The following is a 22,602-nucleotide window of genomic DNA, read 5'->3' as shown; positions in this document are numbered from 1 at the left end:
GTTGCCACCGATCCCTGAGTCTGGTCAGGTTTCTGCTATTTTGGGTCCCCCACAGGACCTGATGCAGCACCGGCCTCGAGCCTGATCAGGGGAGCTAAAGTTTAGTGTAGAGGTTGATGGTCAGCTGGAGGTGCCCAACATGCTGGGAACCATCCTGCTGCTCAAGGTTTGAGGCAGCTTACAGGTTTGAGCCTGGTTCTGTCAAGCGTGGAACCTTTTTAACGGGTGGTTTGGTTGAGAACAGCTGTACCAGTTTGTGTCAATGTGTGTGTATGTGGGGGAAGGGGGGGGCATCCTGTGAGACAGCCCAGGTGGGACTTGGTGTACTGGTGTATGGGGAGGGAGAGATGATTTTGCAGGGGTGCACCCACTTCCGGCCCCGAGCCTCGTGTAGCACCATAGCCATGAGATGAGGAAGTTCTGGGTTTATACCTTTCTTTTTATGACCTGTTATTACTAGTTTTTCTTTTTTAAAGCCGTTGTAAAACGGTTGTAAGCGTATGTGTAGGCCAATTCTTAGTGGTAGAACGTAGGCCGTCTCCTGCTGGGTCTCCACGTCCCAGTCCTTCTGGTGTGTCACCGAGGACAGGTGAAAGGACAGAGGACAGCGATGTGAACGAGCTGCACCTGTACCACCTCTCTTACACAGACATTTCAACTTGCATTTATTTTTTATCCATCCATCCTCTACCGCTTATCCGGGGTCGGGTCGTGGGGGCAGCAGCCTAAGAAGAGAAGCCCAGACTTCCCTCTCCCCAGCTACCTCTTCCAGCTCATCCGGAGGGATCCCCAGGCGTTCCCAGGCCAGTCGAGAGACATAGTCTCTCCAATGTGTCCTGGGTCTTCCCCGATTTTTTATGTTTCAAAGAAATTACATGATTTTCAAAGCAGGCCGAATGACTTAAATGTTCAAGGTTATTAAAAGCTCTTTGTTTGGAGGATGTTCCTGGTGAAGGTGACAGGAACACCTGGCCTCAGCAGGTGGACACGTGGGGATTCAGCTTTTCTGAGCTCCTCTGAAGTCCAGAGCAGCTCAGGCAGAACACATCTCACTGATTATCCATCATCAAATTCCACAGGATGGCAGTGGTTTTTCAACTCACAGTGACATTTTCTTTCTGTCAAACTCATAAATGTGTCATGTGTCAGAAACGGGAGAAAAGAGCTGAACACTCTCCCAGTACAACACCTGTACCATCTCTCCCAAAGCTTTCTAGCATCAGTCTTTCTTTGATTTAAATCCTTTTAAAATGTTTTTCCTGCTTATTTCCTGTTGAACTAAGCATAGTGTGTATTTGTGGATGACGTGAGGGTGTGTGTTTACGCTGCAGGGAGGTCCTTCCCGCTCAGCCACCTGCCAAACATGACCTGTTGCTGACGGATGGTGATGTAGCTGGGAGAGCGAGCCTGCGCCGCTGCTGGATACATGATCACTACCCACCAACAGAGGATGAAGCACAAGACTGTAAGTAACATTTTTCTCTCCCCTGCTGTTGGCAGGAAGACTCTTTTGTTCCTGTTGTGGTTAAACTGTGAGCCAGAGGCGAAGGTGCATCTCAGCCACACACAGACCAAAAGCCGTTTCACTTTTAACGTTCCAGGCGCCGTTTTCAGAGAATTACTTTTTCCTTTCTATTCTTCCAAGGCAGTGATTCTGGAGACATCAGTGTCTTCAAACAGGTCAAAAGGAAGGTTCGCGGCTCCTTGCAGCGCGTGTCTGAGGAGTAACCAAGTAAACCAAGACAAGCCTGATAAATCTTGAGATTTAAGCCAACGCACCCTTATTCACACACCGTCACTCTCATAACAGAGCTGACAAACTGAATGCAGGGTTATTTAAGGGGTCAAATCGGACATTTCTTTGATGGAGAGAAACTCAGATGTTGGTGTATTTATGAACATTCACCACTAAGGAATCCTTTGTTGTGAAGTCTTTACACAGACGCTTGAATGGTGCCGTAGCAGCACGAGCTGTCAGACTTGAGAGCACATGGTGAGGCGTGTCCTCGTCCTCGCTGTGTGTGGATATTTGTCCCATTATTGACATTGGACCCGGGTCCTGAACGAATCCTGGACCTTCTCCAGCGAGTAAATGAGGGATGCGTAGTATAAATGTAAATGTGGGTGATGAATCAGCTTTTGGATTCAGTTCTGATGATGAAAACCTTTTCCTTCTTTTCAATGCTCGCTGTTCTTTGGTGTAACAAGCACGGTGACATGGCACAATACACAAAAGGGCTGGATTGTGGCCCCCTGAGGACCAAGTTTGAACATCTCTGCACTAAGCAGCAGCAGCAGCACAAATTCACTCTTCTCACGTTCAGGGGGAACTTTATCAAGTGTGATTCACAGTGAGCCTCCAGCACCTTCAGCAACCTCAGCAGGGCTGAGACGGTGAGGACTCCTCTCTGGAGAGTCGCAGGGCGGTCCTGGGTTAGAGGTCCTTAGCTTCACCGTAGCTACAGCGTCGTCTGACAACTGCTGCAATAAAAGTGTCCTCTCCATGAGGAAGAATCCTAAATTATTCATCAACAAGTTCTGGTCATCATCTCTCAATTCACATCACCATCTGCAAAAGATCTTTCGTAGGTGGACGACGATCCTAAAGACACCTTGCTGTCACCCTAATAGAGTCCAGAGCTGAGCAGTGCTGCTAACCTGCGGGCACACCTCAGAGAAGCTGTGCGTGCAAGATGGCCCTCGAATCTCCAAGAACTGGAGGGATTTTGTATGAATGGACGAGCGAAAATCCGCTCAAACGCAAAGCGAGAGACTTCCTTTTACGAGCGCCACCGGCCGCTAACATGCAGCTGTTTCTGCACTCTCCTGTTTCCTGCGCTGTCCTTTTGAAAAACCTGAAAATATTAACAAAGATTTTTATTTGTTTCAATGATAAGTGAGTTTATGCCTTTTGGAGATCATTTGCTTGCTTAACTGTTCACAATAACAGAACTTTTGGCTGGAGGAGACAAACCTTCACATGCTTAAGTTTATTTTTGGAGACGAAAATTCAGAAGGGATGTGGTGATCGGACGGAACTTTAAGGGTAAAACAAGCAACGTGAGCATTATTTTAGCCACTATGTTCCTTCAGCTAAAGTAAGTAACCCACTGAGGAGATTAGATAGAACCTAAAAAAAAACAATAATAATAAACAGCAAAGAACAGTTTCCATGAAATGAGGAGTGTGAAGTGTGTGAAGGTTGCTGGCAGAGTGCACTTGGCCGAGCGGCAGTAATGCGAGCACATGTCTTTGAGTGCAGTTGCTTGTTGCCTGGGTTCGTGTGAGGCCTCCCTCAAATATCTACGCTTGACTGTACGAGCTTGTCTGCCCGTCTGCTTCCCATGATGCACCTCCCCATCTCTAGCCTGGTGAGGGCAGTGAAAGAGGCCATTGTTCTTGTCACTTTGAGGCATGTCGCATGCACTTATGACACAGAGTGGGAGAAATGATTCCCTTTATACCTCTGGAATGTCTTTGAATCCATTCTGTGCGAAGAAGTGCTGCTCTTTAGAAGACTTTAGAAGACAGAGGGTTTGCATGGTGAATGTGCTTCTGTATAAAGTAGCAGGATTGGACCATACAAAAGCTGTTTAAAGGAGAAAAGGGGGGAAAGAGAATGCACAGTTGTTCAGTTCACTCTCCTTATCTGTCGGCCAACCTGAGCACAGACCACCTCCAGAGTCTAATTCAGGAGGTCTGATCCCCCCTGGACGGAGTGGCCTGTTAACACTTTGCATGGAAACGAGTGGCTTTCATTGTTTTTCACCCCGATTCTTCTGTGATTGATGTGTAGCAGTACTCGGTTGGGAAGTCTCATGGATTCTTCCTGCATGATGTAATGTTCTGATGATCCGCTGTGTTGCATGCCATGTGCAGTCACATCAAAACAAAGAAATACCCTCCCCCTGAAAAGGTGGACCTCTGTCTTCTCAGGCAGATCATTTATGCTTCGCGTAGCACCAGACCCTTTGAATTGCCTAAACAGGACGTTCTTTGGTTCGACTTGCGTGAGAACATTTGATCCTCTCCGTTCTCAAGTCTCAGTCACATAAAGCTTTGATTCTAGTCTACGTGTATTCTTGGTTTAGGTTATTTCATCCGGAGCTAAATTGTAGGAGATCATCTAAACTGAGACAACTTTAGCAAGGTTGTGCAACATTATCCCATCTTTCATCCTTCCGGGACAAAAAGATCAGGTCACTTTTGAGTGTTGTCAAAGTAAAAGCAGGTCAGCACCTGAGGTTGTTTGTTGCAAGCTAAAGCTAAGGCTAAGGCTACGGTCAGCTGCCACTACCCTGCTGCGGCTCATGCTGCTACCGAGTGACTTCGCTACATCTGTGTTAGGGGGCTCTGAAAGGATCCAGATGTTTCAGAGTCTGGAAGCTGCTAGAGCTTCACACAGACCAGGCAAGGCTCCAGGACTGGAGCCTCACGCCCAACTCACAGGACCACTAGAAACAACCCTCTTTCTCACCTTGAAATACAGGTCGACACTTCTTTATTGAAGGGCGTCATATGAATAAGAAATCACATGAATCCATTAGATTACACAACCTGTGGTACATATGGATGCATGGAAATGAAGCTTTTATCAGTAAGGAGGATAATTGTGTGGACTTGATTGTAAGGATGAATTAGAAATGAAGACAGGAAGCTACTGTTGCTCACGGGGACATTTGTAAGAGACACTTCCTGTTAGATCAAAGCTCCAGAAACATAAAAACCAAGTTTTATCTCCCGTAGAAGCATCCACTTCCTGCACGCTGGGTCTGGGTCTGTTGGTGATCCTCCCTGAAAAGCTGCTGCTGCTCTGCTCTCTTTCTTTGCTGCTATGCATGTGGCCCAGGAATGTGTGTGTGTGTGTGTGTGTAGGGGGGGTAATGGGGGATTCCCACTGACTTGGCTCATCTTGCATTTGCCTCTCGCTACGATTCTCCCACAGAAATCACAAAGTTTGTTTCTGTGTTTGAGCTGGGGGCGGGGGCGTAACTGTGATGTCAGCGTTGGGGTCCGCTGCACAGTGGCTGCTCTTCTCCTGCACGTTCATGTCTAGCCAGCCTTTAGGGCCACGTGCATCCATTTATTTTATTATGGGAAATTTGTTGTCAGTGGGGGGAGGGGCTGTCGTGTCCAGCAGCTCTTCCCTGGACGTTAAACAAGGCTGGATTGAGTTTCCGGTTTTCCTGCTCTGACGCCTGACACCATCATAGATCAGTAAAAGTTCATTACCGTTAGGTTGCTTTTGCTAAACAGAGCTGGTTAGTTAGTGATAATCACACATTTAAACAGAAAGTGAACCGATCAGATCTAGCATGTTCCCTACACAGATGATACTTTTGCTCCTAGTACTCGGTTACCATGACGAGGAAAGCTGATGTCCAAAATCAATCTTGTAACATGAGTGTGTTGTACATTATAGAACGGTAGCCATGACAACGGGGATGGAAATGGAGTACAAACAAAAGTGGACTCTCACTTTCTGAATGGAGGAAAGAGGATTCGGGAAAGTGTCCCACCATGTGGTGAAGTTGGACATTGTGCCAGTCCAATTTTATACTGCTGCCGTAGATCCCAGGACACATTGCCATGGAAACCATTATGTGGGGCAATTGGCATAGGCGTACTTGAGAGACCTCCAAGGAATATATTAGTTGCTGCATAAACAACCCCCCCCCTCACCTTTGACCTCTGGCTGTTGTCTCCAACCCCGTGAATTTCTGCCTGTTCTCAGGATTTCAGGCCTGTGTGACAGAAACCTGCAGCTCATGTTAAAAACAGTCCAAATAACCTTGGCTGAGCTTTAAAGTGCCAGTTTAAATGATAAAACTGGCCTGTCTCTATTCATCTTGACTCATTTTGGCAGAAGAAATGACAATTGCATCGATATTTGATGCCTTTCGGCTGCAGACCTTCAGCCAGGACGCCTCTTTAGAACTAGTAAAGCTGTGTTGCCAGCAGAATAATATTCGTTTTTATCGTGGGACAGATTTCTGTCTTGGGCGCGCTGTTTACTTGGATATGTTCTGCCTGGTTATCATCTTTAAAAAGGGAAAGTGTGGTCAAGGCCGTCATGGCAACGCGCCGGTGTTGTTTCAGTCCTAGATATTCCTGCACCATCGACCTCCGGGACGTTAATCTAATTCCTGTGAGTCGTGTGGATGCTGTTTAATGCACCGTAATCTCTGTCCGATCTGTAAGTCACTGCCTTTTTGTAGCGGTGAAATCGCTGACATGTCTGAAGGCAGCGCTACATCTGGCCCACCTCAGCGCAGCTTCATAGCATGGATAGTTTGGTTGGAGCTTTGAAATGATGATTGATTGTTAATGAACCCGCTAAACTGTAACTTCCCACAAATCCAGTTCACCAAAAATGCTTTGCAGGGTTGATGATCTCACTGATTGGGAATGGGATTGGGACACAAATGTCCTAGTGTGGTGAGTGAGCGGCTGAATGGGCGGGGCTCCCATTTGTTGCAGGGGCTCATTGAGGATGTTTTGGTTGGGGGGCGGGTTGCACACTGCAGACTCACTAAACCGCTGGCATTGAGGCTGGAAATATTCACCTACGGAGCCGAGAGCAGGCGGAGAGACCCCAGCAGTCCTCCTGAGCAGGCGGTGGGCGGGAGGAAGCCTTGGAATGCACTCAGACACATCTTTTACTGGCTGAACTTGGTGAACCCTGCCTGACTCAACCTCGGCCACCACAGCCAGTCCCTTTCACCTCCCGCTTTTTCCCAGTATTGTCCTGTAACTTACCCTAATGCCTCCCATTTGCCCGCCGCTCCTCTTGTTGATATACTTATCTTCGTGCCTTCTCATTGGCTGGTGGCATCGCTCATGTCTGGAGCCTTCCATCCCCCCAGACTCATGCTGCTCACCCTTCTGCCACTACTACAGACATTTGATTTAGAGCCAGTCAGCCTTATTTTGCTCTCTGTCCAAAGTCATTGTCCAAACAGCTCAGCCAGCAAGTAAGTGCTTCTACCTTCTGTCTTTCTACGTTATGCTGTGATTCTCCACATCCCTGCAGAAAGTAGGTCACATCCCACCGAAGCAGAAGTATGAGGCAGCAGTTTACTCACTGGCCTCACATTGTGTCTCCAGGAAGCTTGTTGCAGAAGAGCTGTTGAGCACACCAGTTCCTGTTTGACATCTGTTTCCAGAAAATGTGCAGGGCTCAAAGCTCCCATTCACCTGCCTGCTTCAGAGGCACTTCAGCTGCTCCATCTGTAACCTGACACCTTTCTCCTCCTGGAAAACAAGAATCTGCTGATGTGCCTCTAGTTGACTGCGTGCCAAGAATAACTCAAATCAGGAAAGACGAGTCTTTACACAGACTGCGGGGCCGAGGCCTGCCAATAATTAACTCTCCAGGTATACGGTGCGTTTTAAGAGACAGAACCAGACCGTGGCTGTTGTTGACGCTTGTTGTGTGCACAGACTGACCACAGATCAGATCCGATCCCCTCTCCACGTAAGGAGGTGCACATGCATGCAGCCTCTTTATAGCACATAGGCTGCACAGCTGGGTGGCAGAGAGCAGCCAAACAATGACAACACTCCCAACTGCTGAGCCCCTTCACAAAGCTACACTGTTATTACGTGTTATTACACTGTTATACATCAAGCAGCTTCTATGTTTTTCATGCAAGAACAAAGGTTTTTATCACACAACATGGAATTCTTAGTTCTTAAACATCTGGAGTATTTTAGATTGAGGCATCAGCTGGTGTGTTTTCAACATTTGAGGGCGGATTTTCAGGATTTTCAGGACTTTGTGACGACACCACCGAGCAGTCGTTACAGGTGAGGCCGCTTTAATAACAAGAGGAAATTGGCTGACATGAGCAGACAACGGCATAATTTCAGTGTTGTGAAAGCAAGAGAGGTCAGGATGGTTTTCCAGTGTGAAGCATTGACATTCATTTGTGTTGCTGCACACTTTTACCAGATGTCAGCAGATGTTGCGTGAAATGCCACACCGTTAGTCACCCGTCAGATCAGAGTGCGCTCTAACCCACGGCCCTCCTCTGCACCAGCCTCTCGTTTTAGCGAAAGGTCTGTACATTTTCCTCTATGGAAACATTGACTGTAGTTGGTGTGTGCAGCGAGAGTGTGTGTGTGCGTGCCATTGCTCTCAGTGATTCAAAGTTTCCATTTACTGTGGAACTATTACAAGATGTCAGCCATCGTTCATCACTGCTTATCTCCACTAATGTAAAAGGAAGAAGAGCTTACAGGCACGTGCACAGGGGTCACTGCGAGGGGTCACTCCGTGCACTACTGCTCCAGTGTAAGAGTGTGTGACTGTAGATTTGTCTTCCTCTCAGTGAAAAGCGGACTTTTCTACATCTGGAATTCCTCCCTTGCTTCTTTTCAGCCCACCAAATTCCTGTGACTGAGGAAGACTCCTTATGTAATGCTCACAAGGCAGCCATACGATAAACGCGTGCAGCCATTGCAGGTTGTGATATAAACCAGTGCAGAAGCTCAACTCTGACTGGCCGGGCAACATTTTAGAGCTGTGCTCAGGTGCGTTGATGAGCAGCCTTGTGATTCCGGATTTGTGTTCCTCACCTGGCAAATGTCGTAAATTCTTAAGTTTAAAGTCACATCATGGCATTTAGATGAAGGAGCACGTCTCTAATAACACAGATAAAATCACTGTATCTGTGATTCTGTTTGGTGACAGGTTAAATCAAACACATCTTGTAAAGGTCAAGTGTGCTTGTTGCTCCTGCCTGTTTTATTTGGCGGCAACCATGAGGGCAGAGCGAAGGCTGAATTGGTAATTAGCCAGTATCCTCCACTCTGCCTCCCTCCCCCCACGCCTCTCCTCATTCCTTTCACAAGAGCAGGGGCACCCAGCATAATTGGCGGAGCTTTGATGGGACGTTGCTTCGCTAAGCCTCTCAATTCTCCTCAACAATACATGTCCCCTTCATCTGCAGAGCCAATTATTTGCTGCATAATGTGGAATTTCAAAGACGTGTTCTAGATTTCTAAACCGTTTGGGGCACAATAGCTTTGCCTTATCTCAGACAGAGCAAGCTGTGCATTTGAAGCTTTTGACCCAGTAGATTGTCAGCAAATGCTGGTCAAGCATTCTCCTTGCTGCTTCTATTAGGAGAACACATGCACCAGCACCGTGAAGCTATTTACTGTGTGTAGGAAAGAAGAGTCCTTGGGAGTCCTTCCTTCAGCGCCGAGCTGTTATTCTTGTGGAACAGCCTGTGAGTCATTTCTGGCTTCCACCTTCATAGTATGACTCAGGAGCTTCGGGTGAAAAGGTTTCAGACAGCATTTGGCTGAATATCTGTGTGTATAAGTGAAAGCTCCTCCAGAATTAAGCAATGCTCCTTAATTAACATGGCGTGTCTTTAGCCTGTGAATTGACCCTTTCATTACTGAGCTATAGATTGGTTCATGTGTCCTGCTGTCCACACAGCGCAGGGCTTTAGATGACAACAGGCTTTTATTCTTTCTTATCATAACGGGGAAGCGTTAGCGAGCTCAGCCCGCTCCTCCCGCCGGAGGTTTCATCGGTGGTGCTTCTGATGGTGGACACGAGGCAGCCGAGCTAGTCCACGAGCTGCTTTCTGCTCACACTGAGTAATCAGAGAGTTTGGAGCCACACGTGTGCGCAACAGGATGATTGGAGCCACATCCAAGTGTCTATCCGTTGTTCCGCTTCCTACTGGAATCACTGTAAACACGCTCAGCTCCCCGCTCAGGTAACGTCAGAGGACAGATGATGATGCTGTGAGTTATTCTGCATGTCAAAGGCTCCAGGCTGCAGCAGCAGCCAGCAGGTCCTCACTCACAATCACACCACAGATCACCAGCGGTTACAATTTAAAAATGCACCTTTTCTACAAGCACAGGGTCCCTTCTAAGGACCGTTTTAGATGCCTCAGGCATCTTGGCAACCTCTGACCCACTATAGCAGCGCTTTAACTGGTAAAACAAAGGCTGGTTTCCACGTGTGCACGAGTTCCTGTGCACGAGTTCCCTGTCCCTCAGCATGGACTACGTCCTGCTGTGGGACAGGTGTCCTGAAGTTGCAGCTGTTGTACTTGATGGTTTTCTTGCTTCCCAATGTTGGTGACTGACCCATAATTTGTCAGGAGCGCTGAACTGATCCAGGAGCTTTATTAACTATCATTGCTGGTGCTCATCACCACAGAAAAGCTGTGAGGAATCTCTTCCCTCCCTAAAAGATCCAAACATTTTCATCTTAAACTGCTTACTCTTATCCTGTCATTGTCTACTGAGGCACAGCACAAATAGACAAGCTAAAGTTGTTTTTGGCATTTTTACAAGTTTGGGATGCAGCTAGCTGTTTTTTATTTTAATAATAGAAAATATTGAGCAAACTAATGAAAGATCAACCCTTGTACGACTTTGAACCTGAAGCCTTTTATATTTATTCTTGTAATCGGAACTGTCTGGGTCACTTTGAATCCGTGGAAGGATTAGACAGCTAAAAATAGCTCCTTACGATGGGCGACTTAGCGCACGCTCGCCATCGTCAACAAACAAATGGCAGCCTTGCTGTAGCACCGCTGAGCTGCATTCCTGGGAGTCATCGCTGGTGTTTTGTGAGGCTGGCCTCAGCCAGGGGACAGCAGGATAAAGAAGGAATATTTAACCCTATTTGGAGATTAAGAGTGGCCATCTCACATGTTGGATCTGCTGTGCGGCAGCTGCACCACCACAGACCATCTAAAACACATGAGTCAAACTCAGTCCTCGAGGGCCACAATCCGGCCGGGTTTTCTGTCCTACCAGGCTGAAAATGCATTCAGTGGGATAGAAAACCCGGCAGAATCGTGGCCTTCGAGGACTGAGTTTGACATGCCTGAAAAATGTTCAGGACAGTCCGGCACAGCTAGGCTTGGTGTCACTATAAAACTATGTCCTCCCACAGACCCACATGCAGCATTTCATTTCAGCCAACACTCTCTCTGATCTGCAAATAGCATCAGCCCACGTCCCAGAGGCTTCCATGGGGCTTCTTCAGTAGGAGGCGGGCCTCCTGCCTCTTTCACTCTGATGGTTGCTCCACTCCTCAGAGACCCACAGATGTTTCAGCAATCGAGGCAGTGATGGACGGCAGGAGTCACACCTTTACTATTAAAGGGTTGGCCAGGTGTGGTGACAGACACAGGAAGAGGAACTCATGGTGTTTAGCTGAAGTTGCCCTTTAAAAAAACCCATCAGCACCACAGAGTTTCACCAGTTTCGGTGTGGAAGCAACTGTTTCCATAAAGTGGTTCCACAGTTCTACACCTACAGTCCAGCACATGAAGGACAAAGATGAAATTCCCCTTTACTGAATAAATAAATCAAATCAGTTCTTTTCAGGTGCAGAGAGGAGAGGAGAGGAGAGGAGAGGAGAGGAGAGGAGAGGAGAGGAGAGGAGAGAGAGGAGAGGAGAGGAGGAGGGGAGGAGAGGAGATGAGGGAAGGGAAGGAGAGGAGAGGAGAGGAGGGGAGGAGAGGAGAGGAGAGGAGAGGAGGAGAGGAGAGGGAGGGGAGGAGAGGAGAGGAGAGGAGAGGAGAGAGAGGAGAGGAGGAGGAGAGGAGGAGAGGAGAGGAGAGGAGGAGAGGAGAGGAGGGGAGGAGAGGAGAGAGGAGAGGAGGGAAGGGAAGGAGAGGAGAGGAGAGGAGGGAAGGGGAGAGGGAAGGAGAGGAGGGGAGGGGAGGAGAGGAGAGGAGAGGAGAGGAGAGGGAGAGGAGAGGAGAGAAGGGGAGAGGAGAGGGCAGGAAAGGAGAGGAGAGGAGAGAAGAGGAGAGGAGAGGGCAGGAAAGGAGAGGAGGGAGAGAGGAGAGGAGGAGAGGAGAGGAGAGGAGAGGACAGGAGACGAGGGAAGGGGAGAGGGCAGGAGAGGAGACGATAGGAAGGGGGAGGAGAGGGCAGGAAAGGAGAGGAGGGAAGAGCCAATAATCTCTGCTAATTAGAAATTAACAGAAAAATTAAACCAATTTGGGAATTATTTGGTCATGATACTACAAGAATTTAACAAAAAAAGCTTTAAATGGAATGGTTTAAATGGAAACATGAAGACATCTACAATGAATGTTTTCTTTATATTAGTATGAAAAAAAAATATCTGTATGTATGTAAACCGTCTCAATTAAGCCAGCCAGCTCACAACTGGAAGCCCTAGTTTATTTACCCAGACAGTAATATAGAGTATCTAAAATTACAATTTCAATCTAAAATATTTAGGCATACTACAAGCCATATTTCAGACCTACCTGCCAGGTTGAATTAGGGCTAGGGTTATGGCTAGGTCTATGGTTAGGGTTAGGCAGGGCTAGGGTTAGGGTTAGATAGTGCTAGGGTTAGCACTAAGGTTAGGTAGGGTTAGGCCTAGGGTTAGGGTTAGGTAGTGCTAGGGTTAGGCCTAGGGTTTGGGTTAGGGCTAGTTTAGTTTAGTCGTCTATAATCTGCTGCCTGTCATCAATCCTCTCACCAAGGTTCACTCTCGAACACAAGACGGACACAGAAGGACTCACGGAACTGGAGTCTCCCTCAGAGTGTGGGGAAAAGAGCTGCTTGGCTGAGTTTGGACACTCCAAGTGCTTCATTTTTAGTTTAGTTACTTCATGTGAACCAGCACACACACACACACACACACTACTCACACACACGTACACACAAATGCACAAATGTGGCTGCTTGAAGGTTTTCATGTGGGCGTTGGTCTGTGTCAACTTTTTCCAGTGGGGAGACTTTCCACTTGTTTATTTTTAATGCCTGCCCTGACTGGGTTCAAAAAAAGACATCATGTTGACCCCCCCCCCCCCGGTTTGTTGCTGTGGATTGTTGATATTGGAGCGCTTGTTTCAGGTGCACACGTACTAGCAGTCACTCGCTGTACCACCCACTCCCTTTATGAGCACTCCGGAAAACATTGACAAACTCCCCGGTTGCACTTGTGTCTGCACACATCAAAGAGTTGATGTGTTGCTTCAGCACAGGGAGACGTTCAGGTGGAACACGGTGCTGCTGTGTGCAGGTGTGCCCGTGCAAATATCAGCATGGTAGCGGAGCTCCGCTGTCACAAGAGTTTGGCTTGAGCCTCCAAAGGTTACAGCGCGCCAGCTTTCATCACTCGTTGGATCCGAGTGATGAAAGAGCAGAACCATGTGTTTGGAGCTGAAAGTGCTTCAGCTCATACCTGGGCACTCCGCAATAGATTTGGTCAATTTTCAAACCAGCACCAAAACATTATACATTCTAAAAAGTGACTCTGGAATGCTAGTCTGGCCCCTCATGTTGGGAGCAGAACATCTGAATGAGCACCATCAACAAGACTGAGCCAGATTCTGAGTCAGATTCTGGAGTGACGCCAGGAGCAGCTGATCGTTTCACGGCTCATCTGCTGGACGTTTCAGCAGGATGCAGTCATTCCCAGTTATTAGTACTTTTGTGGAGGTTTGATGTGTCAACAGATTGATTTTCAGCGCAAGCTTTCAAAACGGATACGTTAGCTGGGACGAGGCTGAAGACCGTGACAGGGTTGAGTAGGGAGCCAAATCTATAGATAACTGCGGTGTTTCTGTCACATGGGGAGTGTGTTACCATATAAGACAGCAATATGACTCACCCTGCTCTCTGACCCACTATGTGGGAAGTCATGATTCATACAAGCTGCACGGGCCCAAAAATACTCCTGTGCCCACACACACACACACACACACACACAACACACACACACACACACACACATACACACATGCACATACCTCTCCTGCTCAGTCATACTCACCACCCACAGACACTGATAGGCTCAGATGGTGCTGCTAACACACAGTGAGAGGTTAGAGAGCTGCCAGAGAGAGGCTGGATTAATAAGATGACTGGATTTCTGCTGATGTGTTTCTGAGGTAACGCTGCTGCACACAAGAAACCGACACACAACATTGATTTTGTTCACTCTAACACTTTAGGAAACCTACTTGCAATTGATGTGAGCCGTGCAAACATTTCCTGAGGACATCCCCAAATGCTCTGTCTTAAAAACTGGGTCCTGAAAGACCTTTGGTTGCACTTTGGCTTTAAATGTTCGAGTGTGAAATGGGGATTTTAATGAGTTGTTGTGTGTTTTATCTTGGATGGCTCACGCACCGCCTCCTGTACTGAGTGTTGGTTGACAAGTTTCAGCTCAACACAGCAGGTGGACAGACGTTGATTTGCCTCAATTCTCTGTCTTTAGCTGTATTTTATCCTCATCGGACTCCCGGACTTGTTTCCAAGATGCATCAGGCTGGTCCAAATTTTCCTTTACAAATTTCTTACACAGACGTTGGTGTTGAGGGTGCAGGAGAGGTTTTCTTCTGATGGCTCTTCTGTGTTTGTGCACAGTGGAACCTGAATGTACCAGAGTCTGCCAGATGTTCCTGGAGGTCTTGTGCCCTCCAACACAGGTTCTGACTCTGGCTTTCTGGCTGCAGCTCTACCTCAGGAATCTCTGAGTTGACAGGATTCCTGGTCTTCCAGACCTTATCTGGTCAGGCTGTGAGGCACCTGGAAACATCTCCTGCTTTGTAGGCATCATCCTGTTCATTCACAAAGGGCCCCACGGCTGAGGGGACAAGACTGGACTAAAGCTCTAATATGAGCATTGCCTCATCTTTTCTAATGATGGCACAAGGCGCCATCCTAACAGCCTGATTAAGCTCAAATATCTCGATCAAAGTTATGCAGCAGCTCACATCTCCTGGCGTTCCCGCTCTTTTGCAGGGTGCAGGGTTCCACATTTTCCTTCCAGTTCTACAACACCCAAATAACACACTGAAATTGCTCAAAAAGGAGTGTTTCATGTTTAACTTTATGCATTTTAATAGGCCACTGCTGAAACATTAACGATAGCACTTTCTGCAGGTTCATTTGTAGCCTGAGATGCTTCTCCATCCTCACAGGTCACCTGTGGAGGTGGACAGGTGGACTGTGAGGAACATTGTCTTCTTCAGCCAGACATGTTGTGGGTATATAACGTATATTTCATCATAGCGATGAATGTGGAGTCCATGAAAGCATGATTTCATGTTTCCTTGTGTAAAAGAGCAACTGAACAATGGCAGTATAAAGTTCTACTAAAATACTGCCAAAAGACACTGAGGTCATCTGTAAGGCTTTAAAGCTGCTCATGCACGTTGAAAAACCTGAGCTGAAGTCACTGTTGTTTCCACCATGCACATCACCAGAAACATTTTGACCTTTTACGGAGCAAAAACAACAAAGGATCAAATAGGACAAGTTCAAAGGAAATGACGAGGGGAAGTGACTGCAAGTTGGGGGAGTCTGCCACCAAAGAAGAAAAAGTTTGATAAGATATTTGGCTGATAGCCCTTTTGGTTATACAAGCAGGTTTCATAAGGTCCTCAAGCTGATGCTCACAACAATGAAGCCTCAACAGCGTGTCCAAAATTCCAGCATGAGGGTGGTCCTCGCTGATATAGTCTGCGTAGAGACACTGTCCATCTGACCCTTTGTCTCTTAACACCTCCTGGGACTGCAGCAAACCTGGGCAACGCTGCGTGTGCCACCAGTAGCAGCTCCGCTCAGAGGCTTTGGGAGAGGCTCTTTTGGGCTCTTTTCTGGACCTTTCTGAATGAAAACCTTCCTGGTAGCAGCACGTTACCTGCATGTCAACACAAAGACCGCTTTGACCGCCACACTGATAGAGTAATTGCTTCGTGCAGCGCCTAACGAGCAACGCATCTCTTTGTCAGAGTCGGCCACTCGTGCTCGCTCCCGCAGGAGCGCTGAAGTTGGTTCTGACTGCTTTGATCTACAGAAGAGCTTTAGCTGCCTGTGTGTGTGCTAGAAAGAGCTGCTGTCAACAGACCAAACCTCAAAAATGAAAGAGAAATCAAAATCATTAAGAACGTAGACAACATGTCAGGACAGCTTTCTGTTAATTAGGTTCAACGCATGTATGGAGACACGGTGACAAGCATCCACAGTTCCCAGCTTCTTCTCTATGATAATTGGAGAAAGTCAGCGTACAGAAACCACTGTTGCAACCCCTTCAGTCATTTTTCACCTTCATGTTTCACAAACTGCTTGTCATCTTTTGTCTTGTGCTCGGTAAGACAAAGACGTCCTGCTGCTGTCTCCTACTGTGAGACAGGTCCGGACACACAACCGGTGCAGCTGCAGGTCAGTGGAGAGCATCAAGTCAAGGGTCCAAGTCTCTCACACCAGGGTCTAGCTAGTGAGTTTGGTGGTTTTCTTCAACAACAATAATTAGAGATCTAACAGGTTTTACGTCACTTCTAATGTAAGTTCCTGAAAAGGATGTTGAGGAGGAACTTTTCCAGGGTAGATCACAAAAATGAAGGAATTGTAGTGCACAAGAAGAGGTCTGCCTTCACAGTTAGCCCTTGATGACAACCGCGATTTCTCTTTAAGTCCTGTCATTTTATTCTGTAGACAAAACCATTCCGTGTACATCGGGCTTGCATCAGCAGCACAACTCTTCAGGTTGGGGTCTTTTGTTGTTTACCGGTGGGTGTTTTGGGTGGGACACAGGGACGCAGAGTCAAGGCCGTCCAACTGACTTTCAAATGTTAAAGGGAGAGCCAGCCTGTGTGTAGTGGCAGTCAGGCTGGTGTGTGTGGAGCCACGAGGGTAGCTGATGTTAGCCCTGTGGTATGTGCTGGTGGAGTTCAGCTGTAAGCTGACCCCCCTCTGTTGTGCTTCTATTTCCAGGGCGTGAGCGGAATGTCCGTGGATGAGAAGTCTGAAGCCCCCATGTACGTGTATGAGTCGACGGTTCATTGTACCAATATCCTCCTCCGCCTGAACGACCAACGGAAACAGGATATCCTGTGTGATGTGACTGTCCTGGTGGAGGGCAAGGAGTTCCGTGGGCACCGGGCTGTTCTGGCTGCCTGCAGCGAGTATTTCCTCCAGGCACTGGCAGGCCAGGCAGAGAATGGCTTAGTTGTTACGCTTCCGCAAGAGGTACACACACACACACACACACACACACACACACACACACACACACACTTTCCACTGTGGTTTTTTCGTGCAGGGGTGGAAACTCAACTTGAGTATTTTTTAAATCTCTCCACCGTGCTTCCTTTTTTTCTGAGCTACCCACACTGATGAGCTACCCCCACCTCAATCACAACAACAACATGAACTATTGCCTTTTCACATCCAGGCCAATTCTTGAGCATTATTGTGCTCATGAGGTGGTTTCATGGGGCCCTGCTCTATGGGGGTCTATGAAGGAATGCTAATAAGCAATGACGTTGAAAGAAAATGCTAAATATTCAAAACAGCAAACACATCACAGTTCCACATTAAATTTAAGGAAATGTGATTTACATAACATCTGTTGCAATCATGACTGGTAAATAGACCCACCCCCCCACCACAAGTGGTGTCAGGTGACAGTACCCAGACAGGCGATATATCATAAAGGATTGTGGCAGGGCCAGGATCATATAGGGGCCATCCTGCTGCTGGGTGTAGCTGGAGAAGTGGAGATGGCTGAAGGACAGAAAGAGGAGAAGAACACGTAAAGCTACACGCACGATGTAGCAGAAGTTGCCAAGTTGAGCAGAAGATGACAATAGAAAAGTGGAGTTTCATGCAACGGTAACGTAGCAGCAGCAGCGAGCTCTCCTCATCCTGGATCCTGCTCCTGCTCAGGGCTTCTTCCTGCTACATGGGACCATTGTCTCGGCACTGATGTCCTCCCATCAGATTCTTAGGTTCTGGGTTTCAGGGTTTCAGAGACAATCTTGCCTGCAACAGATGCTGTATGGAAAAATTGAAATGAATAAAATAATGAAAAATTCAGGTGAGTTTTGGCTGCATGGGTTTGCCATGAACGCCAGTCATGACGTGATGTTTAAGTGCCTCCAACTGTTGCCTTTGGTGTAGATAATATCACCTCCCAACTGTAAGGTAGCGCTGAGACATGGGCCATTAGTCAATGAGCAGGAATCCAAAGACTCCTTAACTTTATCGGTAATTCGGTAATTTAATTCCAGCTCAGCCTAAGGGTGTGATGACGAGCGTTACCGAGCTGGTGCTGCTGTGAGGGCCAATTAGCACTGCAGGCAGACGTGGCAGCTACACTTGTTAGTGAGCGAGTGACGAGACACCCATCGGGTTCTCTTCTTTTGGGCTCACATTGTCACCTTCGCATCATCTCCTGGCACAGCTCCTCCTCCTCTCAACACACTTGTGGGCCATGCACACATGCATGTGCTGCTGCTGCTGCTGCTGTGAAAAGTGGGGCACCTCCCACACGTGTTGCAGCGCTGTTCTCATTGGGGCCACGCTGCATTAATAAAGCGCAGCCTGTCAAAAGACGTCATATCGTCTCTGTATGCAAAATACACATTTAGCCTCCTTAACTCAAAGCCTGACTGCAGGGAATAGTGCACGGATGCTCAAAGTGGCTTATTCGTCACCTTCTCTCATGAATAACGCACTTGTTGTCTTTCAGGTGTGAGATCAAGTGTGAAGAGTACCACCTCTCGGTAACTCTCTCATCTGACAAATGAGACACCCAGACTTGCTGTCTGTTTCCAGCCATTTTCAGTCCAGCAGCACCTTATGGATAGATGATGGCTACCTTTTATGATCTATATTTCACATCGAATTTCCCTTTGACGCAATATTTTCAGCCTTATTCAGCATCTCTGGCTGCTGTCTGCTTGAGTCACCGTCACATTATGGGGGAGTGGAGCCACTCCTGGTTCCACTCCACTGGTTTAAGGTTCCCTGTCAGCTGTCGTTTGACAGTCAGCCAGTGAAGCGTGTGGCTGCATCCCTGCATCAGGTCTGCATGTCGTCACGGTGATGGAGGTGATGGGAAGGCTGGGCAGGGATGAGGAACAACCACCACCTGCTCATGTCTCCTGGTCCTCCTCCCTCTGAAGAGGAAGAGGTGGGCTGCACTTGTTAGTTAGACTCAGGCTGGCCAGACTTGCTCCATCTAAACCAGGGGGGCCCAAACCCAGTATTTAGAAGCGGCAATCCAGTCTGGATTTCTGTCCTACCGGGCAGAAATGCTTTCACTGAGGAAAGTGGGATCCCAGGGGACGGCGTTGTCCACCTGGTAGGACAGAAATAGCACCAGTAGTTACTGGTGCTGAATGATGGAGGCATAGACACGCTTTCTCTACACATCCTGTATCTCAAAGATGTTTTCATGAGAGGAGCCGTCATCTTTGTGATGAACCAGCCCCCCCTCTCAGTACCCCCCCACCCCCCAATCTTTGTGTCAGGCACATTTTTGCTTGAGAGCAGATTCACTCTTTTATTCCAACACGAGATCAGAATAAATGAGTAGTCAGGGTGTTGCTAACAGATGCTAAAGCTAGCAGCTGTTGCTCCGTCTCCTCTATGAGCAGATTCAGAATCACCTCCCAAACTAGGAAGAGCAGTAACATTGGGACTATGACATCACAGAAGAATAACCAAATGAATTAAAAAAGAGAGCCAAGCAAACGCCTCATGAACCACATCATGTTTGCGCCCCTTTTTCTCCTCTTTTTGAGTTTGGTTTGGAGCAAAGAGAAGCAGAATCAGAGTGATTGAAGAACCTCAAACCACCTCCTGTTTGTCATCAGCTCAGCAACATTTTCATCTCCAAAGGAAACACACACCTTTTCCTGAGTTGGTGCACATATAGTTTAGAAATCTAAAGTGTATTAAGCCTCTGGGAGCGTGTTATTACACATCGGGTGTCCTCAGCTTAGATGAATGGCACCATTTCTACATGAAGGGCGAGAGGTCCAAATATGGAGGCGCTGCATTTGGCCATGGGGATTCCTTGAATATTATATATGTAACATGTCTACATGTAATATTTATTATATTACTGTTGTATATCTGTTAGTAGCTTTATTTCTGATGAAGCTTCGACCACAACACAAGGATACAGGGAGACGATTCAAGGAGACAACCAGCAGTATAGCAACTGTAACAACAATGATGAGAATAACAACAACAACAATAATAATAAGAATAAGAAGAAGAAGAAGAAGGAGGAGGGGAGAGGAGAGGAGAGGAGGGGAGGGGAGGGGAGGGGAGGGGAGGAGAGGAGAGGAGAGGAGAGGAGAGGAGAGGAGAGGAGAGGAGAGGAGAGGAGAGGAGAGGAGGAGGAGAGGAGAGGAGAGAGAGGAGAGGAGAGAGGAGAGGAGAGGCAGCCATGACCCAGCAGGGTTCCAGCAGCCTGGTGATCAGGTGATCATGTTTCTGGACCCCGGTAACCACAGCCTTTAGCAGCAGAATTAAGATGTTAACCTAATAATTAGACGAGCCTCTAAATATGATAATTATGTCTAGAATAATAACTGGAACACCAGAATTAGTGACGAGGTGTTTATTTTAAATTTGATGCCGCTCAGTTCATAACAGACATTTGAACATTTCCATTTTAAAGGTGGATGCGTCAAAACCCCAACCCTGCTGGTAATAAAAGGTCTGACTGGATGGACAGATCTAACTAAGGACTAACTAAAGACAGATAGTCGGTGACATTCATCCCTCTGCTCAGGTTAAACTGTTGATCCGTACAATTCCTGTTAATCTGAGGGGGCCCCACACTGAAGGCCTGGCTGGAACACTACTGCAAAAATACAGCACAACAGACAGATGGTGCATGGATGGATGGATACATGGATGGATGGATGGTGGATGGATGGATACATTGATGGATGGATGGGTGGATGGATACATGGATACATGGATGGATGCATGGATGGATGGATGGATGGGTGGGTGGATGGATGCATGGATGGATGGATGGATGCAGAGATGGATGGATGAATGGATGGGTGGATGCATGGATGGATGCATGGATGGATGGATGGATGCAGAGATGAATGGATGGGTGGATGGATGGATGCATGGATGGGTGGATGCATGGATGGATGGATGCATTGATGGATGGATGGATGGATAAATGGATGGACCGACAGTGTTCTGTGTGTGTTGTGTTTGGTGTGGGTGGTGTGTGTGCGTTGTGTTTGGTGTGGGTGGTGTGGGTGGTGTGTGTGTGCGTTGTGTTTGGTGTGTGTGGTGTGGGTGGTGTGTGTGCGTTGTGTTTGGTGTGTGTGGTGTGTGTGTGTGTGTGTGTGTTGTGTTTGGTGTGTGTGGTGCAGTGTGAGGGGGACGTTATGCCCTCTGGAGTGTCTGGTCCTAGCTAAGCTGTACTGGACGGATTAGGAATACTCTATCTGGTCTAATCCAGGAGCGGTTTACTCACCAGCAGCTCAGCACCAGGAGCGTCTGAGCCTGGCCCACCGACACACGTGCTGCTATGTGTGTCCAGCACCATCTCCTCCAATTTTCTTCATCAAGCTCTTCCAGGCTGGTGCTGAACGTAGGTACTTGCTAGCTTTGCTGACTGTTGCTCAGCAGCCGTGACGCTGAGGCCATCAGCTTCTGCAACCTCTTCTCCTGTGAGGGGAAGCCCTTTTTTGTCATGTCATCCTACTCCCTCATTAGCATTCATGGCATGCAGCGACTCACTGGAGAACATCTGAATGAACCCCAGAGAAAAAGAGAATTGGGTTGTTGAGGTCGGAAAGAGAACAAATCGTTCCCTGTCTTGTATCCCTTCTCCCCCGGAGATCCAGAGCGTGACTGCATCACCAGGATCCTCCATCCTTCACAGTGGCGAATCTTTCGTAAACCACTTACTGCTAACAGCCCCGATCGCACAACTCCAGATCAAGACCACAACACACTCCTTTACGATGAGCTCATCACATCTAGTATTAGTTTTACCATCTTTCTAATTTTCTGTGCTCTGTTTTCCTTTAATGAGTACCTGTCTCCGACCGTCTCTCTCCCCCATCTCTCCCCACATCTCTCTCTCTCTCTCGTAATGCGTTCTTCATTAGATTGCGGTGCTGGTTCTGGCCATGGGATCATCACATATGGTGCAGGAGGACATAAAGATGTGCTCCTGCAGGCAGCAGCTGCTGATACATGCTGAAAATTGATCCCTGGTTCACTCAGCGTTTTTCCTCCACCAGCGCTGCTGTTTATCAGAAGCCATGATGCAGTGTGTGTGTGTGTGTGTGTGTGTGTGTGTGTGTGTGTGTGTGTGTGTGTGTACCTGGATTTGGTTCTAAGGCGGCTATAGTAACACAGACAGAGAGCTCACAGCTCATTAGGAAGGTGATGAAATATTAACTGAGCCAAATCAACATTCTTCTGAAATCATCGGGCCAGCAGGGGACATCTGGAGAGCCGGGTCAGGACATTCTGGCCTGGGTCCTGGGACCCCTGTGAATGTAAAGCCAGGATGCAGGTGTAGATGTTGAAAGGCTGTATTTTGATTGCACCGGCTGCAGTTTGATTACAAAGATGACAAATTTGAATGAGATCGCCTCTCAGAGAAGTTGTTGGTCCTGCAGTCATTCAGAATAGACCCAAGCCCCAAAGTGCTGCTGTGTGCATGTGGCCCTCATGTGAGGGTCTGAATCAAATGGGTTGATAATGGCTGAGCGCTTCATATGAATAGAGAACTGTTTGAGTACAGCAAATTTGTGGTTATAATAGTAATATTATTGCTTTCATTCACATCTAATTTATTCTATG

General features: G+C 47.6%; 1 protein-coding gene across 1 annotated transcript in view; it reads left to right on the top strand.

The window, feature by feature from the left end:
• bach2b (BTB and CNC homology 1, basic leucine zipper transcription factor 2b) overlaps window positions 1-22,602 on the top strand; it is a 43,794-nt gene that overhangs the window by 7,047 nt on the left and 14,145 nt on the right. Inside the window, exons 2-3 of the mRNA XM_057017570.1 lie at window positions 1,332-1,465; window positions 16,732-16,986. Of these exons, the coding sequence (XP_056873550.1) occupies window positions 1,427-1,465; window positions 16,732-16,986 (294 nt within the window). The 5' untranslated portion in view covers window positions 1,332-1,426. The remainder of the gene's footprint in view (window positions 1-1,331; window positions 1,466-16,731; window positions 16,987-22,602) is intronic.

This window comes from Takifugu flavidus, chromosome 19 (genome assembly GCF_003711565.1).
Source record: "Takifugu flavidus isolate HTHZ2018 chromosome 19, ASM371156v2, whole genome shotgun sequence".
NCBI classification, from domain to species: domain Eukaryota; kingdom Metazoa; phylum Chordata; class Actinopteri; order Tetraodontiformes; family Tetraodontidae; genus Takifugu; species Takifugu flavidus.
This window is presented reverse-complemented; position numbering and strand designations above follow the sequence as displayed.